A 12,807-nucleotide genomic window follows, 5' to 3' on the forward strand; every position below is an offset into this window, starting at 1 on the left:
CGTTTTTTGGAATCTTGTCATTTATATTTACCCGAACAAATGTTGCTACAAGATATTATATATTAAGATGGTTATTCATATCAAACATATTTTAAGGTCAGGTTAGCTCATAACTGTTATGTCCCAAACCAAAACTAGATTTGACAAGTTTGAGCTTTCTAAAAAGCTGTGGACTGCTTCCTTCGATCTATCCTAATTTAAGATAATATGTGTGCATGTGGTTATTGATTTAGTATTGGAAATGTGGTATTTTTAGATATTGATTGATATCAAATGGATGTCTTAGACTTGGAGTATCAATTTTTGTGTATATATTAAGATGAATTTTTTGGAAACTTTAAACTGGTTGTTCAGTGTTTCTGTGGAGTGTGGTTTTCTAGTTCTTTTAGCTGGTCATTGACTTGCGATTTTGATTGTTAGTTATATATATAATTTATTTAGATATATATGAATGTTTAGGTTTGTTGATTAAGAGAAACATGATTTCGAGTGATGAAGACAATAACAATCAAAACCAAGGAGTAAACAAAGACTTGTACAACTAAAAGATATTTACAACAGTTTAAATAAATAAGAAACAACACGAACTCCACTAAAAACCGGATGTGAATTCAGGTGCTCCGAAAGGGTAAGCATTCTCGCCGTTTACGACACCCGTCGTGTTATTTCTGTGTCCATTCCGGTAATGATGGAAGGTTACTTATGACTGAGGAAGAATATCAGATACGATTTCTGACACACTTTTGTCGATTTACCATAAAGTTTGTAATGCGAAGCAATAAAATATAATTGTAAACAGCAATAAATATTTAGTTTCAGTGAAAATTTAACACTAAAAGCTTTTTTTAATAATTTTACTATTTTTGTAATTTAAGGGATCAACTTAAGGCCCTCAGCATTCCGCCTTTGCGATTATAGTGTATAGCAGAATGTTGAGTATTTGAGTACATTTTTAGCTTGCTGTATACTTTCATAGCAGCATGTTGAGTATTTGAGTACATATTAAGCTTGCTCGCAGTAAATGCTAGCACTTTGTTATTAGGTATTGTTTTTAATTGTTTGTGATTGTGTTTGTTTTTTATCTATTATTCCGTTATTGTAGTTCTGGTTTTGAGTGAGTTTGTGTTGCTCAGTCTTCAGTTTTCTACGTTTTGTTCTGTGTACAGTAACTGTTGTATGTCTTTTTGTCCTTTTTTCGTTTTTTGCCATGGCAATGTCAGTTTGCTTTTGACTTATGAGTTTGGATATCCCTTTGATATCTTTCACCTCTCTTACATAATTTTCTGATGTATCGAGATCTGAAGTTTTAACTTCGCCACGTGTCTATGCATGCACCAATTCCATGTCAGAAACCTCGTTAGCGTGTGTCTGTATATGTGTCACTAAATATTTTTGTCTTTTGGAGTATTAAGTTGATTAAACGATGTTAGATCTTTAAAAGTTACTAATACATTTAATTGCATTTTTTTTAGAATAAACAAAGATTCGGAATTTGAAATATTGAAAAGAGACCTTTTTATTTTTGAAGATTCTGAGTTGACCTCCAGGCGTTATACAGGTTAGTAAAACAGTGAAAAGATCATTTGTGATCAATTGCTTTGAAAATAAAATTAAAAAAACTTTTTTTCAACATATGTTGTTTAGAAATGTATGTTTAGAAAGGCAGATTAGATTTTATTTTTTATTTATGTTTCGTTGTAAAAGATATTTTAAAAGACCATGCAGTTCTCGCCCTCAGGCAACAAACCGTCCGTGCAAGACCTTTTACTTGTAGCCAAGGACGTAAATCCTTCCCGTTATCATCAACCGTTAAGTTTTACTATGACTTTTTGCTTCATTCGGAAATATTTATGGAAATTGCTAAAGTTTAAGGCTGTTGTGCTTGCTCACAATGCATATCTGTTTTGTCATTAATTGTTAAGACCAAAGTATAACTTCACTATAAACAATGTATAATAGGTGATAACGTCCCAAACTGATTCTGAGGAGGAGTTAATTATTGAAAAAGATAAGGATTCAATGAGATATGAAATTTGAGATGTACGATAAAGCTACTGTCAATTAACCATTCAAGCTTTACATATACATTATCTTTTATAACAGTAAATGTGTACAAGACCAGTCGTTTCACAATGAATGGCTCGATTTAACGTTTACAAATGTTAACTTGAGTATTTTTTTCTTTTTTTCGTACTGCTCACACTTTAATTAGTTCTGTGAAAAGTTTTGTTTTAAAGTGTCAAGTGGTTGTCTTTTTGTCTTTTTGCTTTTGGTCGTGATGTTGTTATTTTTTTTTTTATTTATTTATTTTTTTTTTTTACTTATGCTTTTTAATTGCCCCGTTGTTATATTCTTATTTTTAATTTTAAAAAGTCTTTTAAAAGTCGGTATGGGTTTTGCTCATAGTTGAAGGCCGTACGGTGACCTATAGTTGTTGATTTCTGTGTCATTTGGTCTCTTGTGGAGAGTTGTCTCGTTGGCAATTATACCACATCTTCTTATTTTTATATTTTCTTCATTTTAACGACATATTATCCTGTTTGTCGAAAATGTTAATACTAGTAACTATTGTAAATGTGGTGCTTCCGAGGCGCATTCACATTCACAAGGAACAATAAAACTCAAAATATTATAATCCAGGGGTGTATAAGTACCTGAATACGTGAAGTGCTATATGACGGAAAGGGACACAAAACGAATATATAACGACAAAACGAAAATTGTTGTGGTTCAAAGGACATGAACTATAATAATTGCTATATTAACAAATTTATGTCATTTTACGCATTAACTGCTCCAACAGAGTAATGAGGACTGAAATCGACATTACTTAAGTTTTACGGTCACCATCACAAATTGGATGACCGATTCGATGTGTCTGTGTCAACTCACTAGCGACATGGTTTCGCGGTCTTAGACCATTAGGTACCAGTATAGTGTCTGATCTGTAGTTTTACCGATGTTGTCCTTTGCATGGCTTGTGATGCATGTATAGCAGAAGATGCTTGCCTGTCACACACCGGGTCTCGCTCCGTTTGAAGTTCATGCGATTCTCTCTGCTTTTTTGTTACCTTAATATTTATTTTCTTAATCGATTTCCGAAATTTCGGAACATCGGTTAACTACTGTCGCTTTAATTTACCACATAAACAAATAAATACTTTTTTTTAAATGTGTAAATACTTTATGTTATCAACAACTGCGTGTGATAGATTTATCACAGGAAAGCAGATATTTGATGAAAATATTCTTAATTGTCCGTTCTGATATTTCACTAAATCCTCCGGTCATAGTCCAAATTAATCATATTTGAGTATTTTACAACCACTTGTCCTTGTTCTTGTAGTTATATATCTACAATAACTTGTATTGGACCCTATTATATATACTTAGCTAATAAGAATTAACGTTGTTGGAAAATCCAGAATACCTGAAAACATTAGTAAAAAGTCTTCTTAAAGCTTTACAGAACCTTATGAAGGGAAATGTAGTTTGGAAGAAGAGACACTATACAAGTCGTGAGATAAAAAAAAAATGTGTTCGCTGTTATCATAAATAGAAATTCAACTAACAAAGTATAACAAAAATACCGAACTCAATGGTAAATTCAAAAAGACGCGAAATTCATAAAAACTGAGAAAACCAAACGTTATCAACGAACGGAACGAATGAAAAACGCGTGTCTTCCGTACAAAATGTTAATCCTGGTATCTATGATGAGTTTATTCATAAAATATGATAATAGTTATTGTAACTTAGATTACATCGACCATTTTAAAATTTAATGGTGAAATTAAACATCTTAATGAAATTAAAATTGTAAAATCAAAAAAATATTGATAGAAGTTATTGCTAAATAATTAAAATAAGGTGTAGAGTTGTCAGGTGTGATATTGTTCAGACTAGACTAAGTGAACATGGTGTAAATGACAAAAGTAATAGGTGGCAAACGAGATACCACGCCTAGAATATTGAAATGATATACCCGGTTAACCAACATCAATAATAAAAAATTTAGCAGCAGCATGATCCATCATATATTATTCTCATCATTCAAGGATAAATTAGAGGGATTTCCTAATTTCATTTTTAATCATTTCCAATGATTTACAGTTTGAATAAGTCCAAGTTGTACAAGGTCAAAAGTAATCCTTTAAACTGTTCTACAATCCATCTACTTGCAATTATATTCACCATGGTAGACTGGTTCCATCAATGAAGTATTTATGTGGCTTAGATAAAAAAAAAACAGAAAAGAAAGATAATTAATTGAAACGATATTTATCACATGAAGCTTAGTGTTGAAAAAGACCATTACATTATTAGCAATTAAAGGTAGTTCTTTGGACTGTTTTTATGTGACCAATCACTGTTGACTGTTGTTAATTAAACAAATCCACTGGGAAAAATTTAGTTGGCTGTTAATCTTTGGTATACAAATGCTATATAAAATCTATAACTCAATATAATTAGTGACATGGCACGAAGACCATATGTATACATTAAACTTTTTTAATTCTGATCAATGCTATAACGGATTGACCACACTGTACGAGGGTCTGGATGGGGTTTACAGAAAAGACAATAATGGGTTAAATCTACAGAAAAATTGACAAATAAGTAAAGATTAGAGAAAATAGGGAAAATTAATAAGGAATGGAGAACAAAGGGGTGCTAAAATATAAAGAATAGAGAATAATGGGCAAAAAATATAAAGATAAAAATTACCTAAAAAAATAAAGAATACAAAAATGAAGGACCACCTATCTAGAACTTCATGTACTTTATTTTTCTGATAAAATGACACCATGCCACTCAACCGGAAACGATTTGGTTTAAAATTTGCATGGCACAGATCTCGATATACTTGTATAAGAACTTCATTCCTCAAAATCGAATTTCATATATGTTGATGACAACGAAGGCGGAATTACATTAGATAAATAATAAAGAACAACATATGGCTAAAAATATGATGTCCAAAATGACTCCGTTTTTATTTATCATAGTTAAAGTTGAATTATAGAAATACGGTTACTCTGTTTTCTTCAGTCCGCCACTAAATCCCTGGTTGGGGAGCTGTAAAATGTGCGGGAAGTAAAAATATACATTCACGTACGGACTATAACTTTATACCTTACTAAGTCTCTGTGCATGTAAAAGAACTCAGAAAAAAATCTTTATGGGGGGCTTGTATATTGTAAAATTTTCTAGAGAACTCAACCTTCTTATACCGTACCCACTGATTCATTCTAGATTTGGTCTTATCTTGATGATAAATTTAACATTTGTTACTAGATGTTAGGTATAAAAAAAATCAACTGATTACCTCTGTCAGTGTTTGAAAAAGACTATTTATTTATGAAAGCTGACGGTCTGATTTATAGAAATTTTGTCGAAAGGATCTATACAATTCATATAACATAATTTGTCTGACTGATGCGAAACAGTTCGCTAAAGGTTTTCTTTTACCATTCTTTATTTTACATTACTACCCAACATATTTCCCAATAAAATCTAATGATAAGTATAAAGGCTGTTTTCATAATTGGCATCCCTCGGGTCGAAATTTTCGACATCAGGACAACCGAACAGTATAGAATCAAAGTGGCCATTAAGTGACCAAAGAACATCACTGACAAATACCTAAGTAACACAAAAGTCGTGAAACTGCAAGAATAAAAGGCATGTAGCCATTGTTTCTTCCATTTAAAAGTAGTTATGATTTGTTTAATTAAAAGAACTAGATCTATCCATTTAAATATTTAATCTAAGAAAATAGCTTTCTTGTATATTTAGCCTGAAATGTAAATCGCAATGACAATTTTTGAAATGACAAATTTTAGTCTTTTTAAATATTTCAAGGAAAAAATAATGCTTCTGCAAATCAACCGGCTTATGTTTGCACTGTTGGGAAAATTATTAAGAAAACACAAATTGATACCTATCTGTTATTTTTATTTTTGAGAGTAACTTTACTGATATTAGTAGAGGAATCAAAGGTGAGCGTAAGGATGTAAGCGCATACACCCTTCCCCCAAAAAATAACCTAATCAAAGGCAAAAAATTAACAAAGTGAAGTTTTGAAAACTTTCATTTTACTTGGTCTACTTACCCTTCTGGAGCAACTGCGATCTACCCCGGTTTTTGATGGGGTTCCTGTTGCTCTGTCTTTAGATATGTATTTTTTTGTAGACTGAAGTTTGTATTTTTTTTGTTAAGGCATTGTCAGTTTGTTTTCGACTTATGAGTTTGAATATTCCTTTGGTATCTTCCGCCTCTTTCTTTTTCGTGTAATTTCAGAGATTTTAAAATCAGCTTTTTGCTTACCCTTTTTTAAGTCTAACTTTTCGGAGAAATGAACGTAGCAGCTGCAATTTGCTCAGTGGGTTAACATAAAAATATGGAGATGTGATATGATTGCTATTGAGACAACTATCCAACAGGGTTCTCTGTTCAAGGTTTTCTTTCGAAAGATAAAGCAGTTTTAAAGACAGATGGGGTCCCAGTGTATAGAATTTCGGCAGATATTCTTGTTGTAGATGTTCGTGCAAAACTACACCTATACGAGCAACAAATGAATGCAGCATGCTAACATGATTTCAATGCATAAAGCCCTTAGTTTAAAATACCGGAACAAAGATTCTTTACTTTTTGAGATTGACATTCCAAATTAAATCCGATCTGGAACGATGAAGCAAAACGTTCTTACAAAAATAACAAATATAATCCAAGAATTAGATATTACCAAAACCCTATCGTTTGTGAATGGATCTACTTATCTAAAAGAAATAGTCATAATGCCAGTGCAGATTGTAATTTTTTAGGCCACTCTCAATATATGGTAATTAACAGAATATTTTCTTATTTTCTTTTATTTTTATCACTCTTACTAGTATACGTGTTGTTGTACTCTTTTGAAATGGAATTGAAAAAAGACATTAATAGCAATAATCTATATACATATAATCTATAATAATAAACCTTTCATTTCTATTTAAAAATGTTTAAAGATAATTTTTGGTGAACAAATTTAGCCCAGTAGCCAGTTCTTCGGTACTGGCATACAAATACGGATATTGTTTTAATGGAATATAAAATGAGTTTTATTTTAAATCTTTTAAATCAATAAATGTATCTCACTCATGCGTATAACTAATCCGTTGTCTTAGATTTTCTTTACTTTGGTCCTTTTTGTTAGGTCTGCATTGTTTGTATTAGGTTCTGGGTTTAAAATAGTTTTGCCTCGAGCATCACTGACGAGACATTACTTGTCGAAAAGTGCATCTTGGGCAGTAAAATTGTATCCAATAATTTTTGTAGTAAATAATTCTCAATTTGTTTTAATACTTATATTTCATGAATTTTAGAACGTCTGAATGTGTATCTCATTTGAATCATATACTATATCCTTTTTTTTCATATTCACTTTACATGCAGAGTTGAACTCAACTTAAAAAATAATTGACTTAATAAGGAAGACCGACTGAAAGTTTATTTTGATTTACAATCTCTAAGGTATACCGTGGAAACGCTTGATGGTGGTGCATATTAAGAAGTTGATGCTATCCAAATGGATAATCGTACTGAATAAGCATCATATAATTGTCACTGGACGTTAAAAGAAAAAATCAACCAAATAGATAGATGAACATTGTTTTTACATCATCTAGATTTTATACAATAAACGTCTGTTTTTACTCTCTTTTTTTTTTTTTGCTTATATCTTGACTTAAGAAATCTGAACAGATTTCACTACTCCAATGATGTTTACTAGAATACTACTGCCATATCTGTAAAAAAATCTGATATCAGCTGGAAAGCATCAAGGTTACTATGTGTCTTCTCTGTCCTTTGCTACAAACAACAAAAAAAGGAAAAAGAGACTTAAAGAACGACCTTTTTAGTAAATGATGAAAACACGTCAACTGTAAAACATTCTTCTATACCTGTCCATATTCTTGTCACAATATACGAAACGCAGAAAACCGACAACTTGCAAAATATCGCACGTTTTCGTCGATTTTGAATATTTGCAAAACGATTAGGTCAAGTAACAATACATATCACCAAAATAGAAAATATGTTTTTTTTTTTTTTTTTAAATTTTATATCTAAATGAACCTCTACAATATAAAAAAAGAAGAAGATGTGGTATAATTGTCAACTTTCCACCAGACCAAATGACGTAGATGTTAGAAACTATAGGTCACCATAATATTACGACCTTCAGGTGTAATACCACCATTGTTTTTCCCCTATTAGTCTTTGTTAAATTTGCACTTTTCAAAAAATTGTACAGAATTTATCTTTGTTTCAAATAAAGAAATACTTGGCATGAGTAAAGTGTTATCCTATTCAGTACTACAGACAAAATTTCACATAACATTTCATTGCATATAAGATAATAACCATCACTGGAAGTTAACCAATCAAATTTTCCCCCTTTTTTAACCTGTGTAAAAGCCCTTTAAACTTCTTTCCTGTTTACAAGCTTCAGTAACCATGTAACCTCAAGTTTCCAAAATATTTTATAGAAACACCAAACAAAAAAAAGAATGGTGCTTTGAAACAACCAAGATATGTTTATGACTCAGAATTTTTTTATTGCAATAAAATGTAGGATTAATTTCCTACAACTGTCAAATTCAAGGGAATATTTTTTTCGACACTTTTTCGTAGGCAACCGGAAGTGACGTACTATGATTTGGTGGTATTACACCTTCAACCACACCGCATAGCAAGCTATAAGAGGCCCCGACATGACAAATGTTAAACAATTCTAACGAGAAAACTAACGGCCTGATGTTCTTTTTAACAACACGATGAGACCAAAGATTTTCGAAATTAAAGAAACTGGTAAAAATATTCCAAAGCATAGAACACTAGAGGCTATCACCAGAACAGCCAAAGTTTTAGGAGCAGAAAAGTACTATAGCTCAAAAAGGTAGTTTAACAAGAGTGCACATGTTGAAATGTCTCGCATACTTAAATGACAATATAATGTTGAAAGTCTTTAGATAAAAGTTTAACTGCAGTCATCACATAAACTTAATATCATTATCAATTATCAAAATTATGAAAATAAGGGCATGGATAGATGAACACTGTAATACAGAAACAAAACATAAAACAGTCATTCCACACACTCTGTAAATTCTACCGTTTGCGAATAGTATTTGCGACACAGATGTAACCATAAAAACTTAGTATTGACCAATGAACAATGGACATGAAGTCAAAGTGAGATGAACACTGACATACAAACATTCACACCTTACAATCTTTCCATACACCAAGAACAGTTGACGTTTTGCTTATAGTATCGAAGAAACGGATAATCTTAGTTCTTAAGATTGCATGTTATTACTAGTATTATACTTAAAAAGTACAAGCTCCAGTAAAATGTCCTTGTGAACTGCTTTTGAATATCCAAGAAAATACTCATCATAGAATACAAAATATTACATAAACTATGAACATGTGTTTTTCACATTTTATTCTATCATTTTTCTATACGTATACAAACATTTTGAGAAACTGTTTTGTTTTTACAATAACCCTTCGTAGTTCCTTGTGGCCGAATGGTCTAGGTATTTCAACTACTATATCACTAGTCTGTCAACACTGTATTTGTGAGTTCACGTGGCACATACTTTCCATTCCAATCTTAATTGACTATGAATCCTGGATTGCCAGTTTTCCTGCCGAAGGTCGGTGGTTCTCTACGGACACTCCGGCCTATCCACCAATAAAAACTGGCCGCTTCTATATAAACAAATTAAACATATTTAAGAATTTCAATATTTGCTCTGAAACATAGTTTTACTTATATTTCCTCAATGCTCTTCAACTTCGTAATTTATTTGGCCTTTTTTTTTAATCTTTTTTTATACGAGCGTCACTGATGAGTCTTTAGTAGACGAGAAGCACTTCTGGCGTTAAAATTTTGAATTCTGGTATCTATGATGAGTATGTCTATTTATAAATACGCAAACATTAAACTGTAAAATAGGATGGTTGAAACCACAATACCTTTGTTCTGAGATTTTGTTTTAAAATAGATTTCTGTTAGAAGATGGTGCACTTCCTACGTAAAATCTTTAAAAATTAACATGTAATAAAAAATATAAATAGTCTTCCTTATCTAACACAAAAAATTTACGTAGGACAATGAACTATAAAAATATTTTTCAAATGTTAAATGGACAAGTTGACTTTTTGTGTACGGAATCTGAGAAACATACTTTACCTTGATTAGTGAACCCTTAAAAAAGAGGCCGAGGTCAAATGAACCTGGTCAGACGTAAATGTTCAAGACGGGTGCCAACAGTGGAGCAGGATCTGCCGACCCTTTCGGTACACATGAGATAACCCCCGTTTTTTGTGGAGTGCGTTTTGCGTAGTCTTAGTATCATATGTAGTGTTCTGTTAACTTGTTTGTCTTTTCGTCGTCTTCAGTTTTTTTGCCTTGGCGTTGTCAGTTTCTCTCGACTTCTCTCTCCTTGTTATCTTCCGCCTTTTTTTAAATTCTTCTTCGTCCGTATTGCTTATTATACAGGAACTTAAAACTTGCAATAAGGTTGAGCACTGATCTATATAATGCGGTCATTGTCAGGTGAACGTTGTCTGGCGTATCTTGCAATTATTCTAAATACCAGATATAGTTGTCCTGTTGCACATATATAGTAAAGTAAGAAAAGCACGAGAAAAAAACCTAGAAAGTTTTTTAAGCAGTTGCTTATCCATAAAAATGAGCTCAAGGAAAATAGGCATATGCTAGACGGAAACTTCAGAAACATACGTCACCTGTATACAAGATATATATGTGGTACATGTATCTAGGTACTCTACCTTCTGATATATTAATTTTTTTACAAATAGTTTATGCCATCGCCGTGTTAGCATTCATATAAGTCGCACTTTTCGATATTTGTTGCAGGCGAAACAAAATTCGATCAATTAGTTTGCAGAAATATTCTTTCTTATTTGTAGGTGATTAAAAACATGTCAACCAAAGTAAATGTTTATTCAAAAAGTAACATCTTCATTTATATGAATCGGAAAACATTTTATGTCTAAATTATAGTCCCATTGATTTTCACAGAGTAGTGAATCTCTTTGCTTCATAATACAGTCTTTTTTAAAAACAAAAAACTGATCAATAACATTTTTTTTTTTTTCGAAAATGTCTATTACCTAAATTACATTATCATTAGGAAAGGCTGTTTCAAATTAACAAAAAAATTATGCGTTTGAAAAAGAATATGAAATAAGGTTAATGAAACTATTCACGATTGTATAAGGCTGCACTATCAATCTGGTTACACAGAAGTAATACTTTTTTGTCTTAGTTGTAGTGTAGCGCAGATGGTGTGTGCAGACGTCCGTTCCGGTTAGTAGTGTTTTACTTGCCCTCCCTCTATCCTGTATTAACATTAGCTAATTCGAATCTCGATCAACAATAAATACATTTTGATGATCATCTACAGTGATGTCCATCGGATTGATCATGGATTCCACCTTATTTACCCATATTTCTTCACCTGTCATGGAGATACAATGTACAGTATGATCTATTTCAGCGGTGAAATAAATTCTATCAGTAGTTGTTTCTAAGTATAATCCACAGTCAACTCTTAATGTTTTTAGTACTTTTCCTGATATATCTGTTATTTCAATGCCTCTTGAAATGATAAATAGTTTATTGTCCTGGTATGATATTCCGTAGCAGTCTCTCTCAAATTTAACTTTCCTCCAGACTTTATTGTTCTTTATATTTAAAATCTCTATGTACTGACAATTTCCATATGTAACAGCAATATGGTCAGTGTCTATGACTGTTAGATCAAACGGTGGTCTAGAGCATGGTATGTCACGGATATGTTTTCCGTCTTCACTATACTCCATAATCATTTTATTTCCTACATAATCAGCTATTAACAAATTACCATTTGGTAATATGTTGCATCCAGACATCCACATCCCAAAATCCTTTTTTTTCAATTTAAATTCCTTCTTTAATTTGAGAGAGACGCTATTAATGTCTGTCATTTCGGGCAATCGAAGCTGCATCTGGGCTTGGTCTGCCTTTGCTTCTTTGAACAGTATATTTGTGGTAGTCTTCTTAATGGATATTTTGCCTAGCTGATCTATCTCATTCATAAACGCCTTGACAACTGGATATAACTGTAAGTAAACTTCATAGTTCTGCACAGACTTGATTCTTTCTTTAACGGATTCTACTTCTTTAAAGACTGTTTCGTTGATCTGGCGCGTTCCCAGGAAAAGTTGAATCTCGGATGCAAATGATTTCAATTGTGATGTTTGCTCTTTCAGACAATTTAAATCTCCTTCCGAATTTTTCAAACGGTTTAAAAGTTTGCTTAGTACGGATTTACGTTTACCATGTTGTGTGTCTAACTCAAGAAGTATTTTTTGTTCTAAGTCGTATAACTTTTTTATTATTCTTGCTCGTGTATCATTGATTGTATTTTTGATGGTTTGCTTCTGGCCGTCTAAATTCTCCATTGCTGCAGCACGGTCGTAAATGATTTGTTGAAGATTTTGTAATGCTATGGTTAAAGTGTCCTCTAAATCGGCCAGTGCAGTTTAACGTTTTGCATTTTCAGCAGCTTTATCTAAAGGCATGACGTCAGAGCATGCCCTATGATGAGATGGTACGCAACCTAAACAAACTGCAACATCATGTGTTTTACAATACAGTTCAAGTCGCTTGTCATGGTCTTTACAGGTGAGGCTGATGGAAATATTTTTTATCTGACGGAAGTCGTCGGTTGATATGAG

General features: G+C 32.1%; 1 protein-coding gene across 1 annotated transcript; it reads right to left on the reverse strand.

Annotated features, from left to right (window-relative positions):
- Nucleotides 1–11,013: 11,013 nt before the first annotated feature.
- LOC127738555 (uncharacterized) lies at nt 11,014–12,531 on the reverse strand. The gene has a single exon (XM_052249844.1). The coding sequence runs from the start codon at nt 12,529–12,531 to the stop codon at nt 11,443–11,445; it is 1,089 nt and encodes a 362-aa protein (XP_052105804.1). The 3' UTR covers nt 11,014–11,442.
- Between the last annotated feature and the right edge of the window lie 276 nt (nt 12,532–12,807).

Source organism: Mytilus californianus, unplaced genomic scaffold, assembly GCF_021869535.1.
Source record: "Mytilus californianus isolate M0D057914Y unplaced genomic scaffold, xbMytCali1.0.p SCAF_4, whole genome shotgun sequence".
NCBI lineage: Eukaryota > Metazoa > Mollusca > Bivalvia > Mytilida > Mytilidae > Mytilus > Mytilus californianus.

Excerpts from the sequence above, each read along its gene's own strand:
- LOC127738555 (XM_052249844.1), bottom strand. The coding sequence starts at position 12,531 with ATGGAGAATTTAGACGGCCAGAAGCAAACCATCAAAAATACAATCAAT.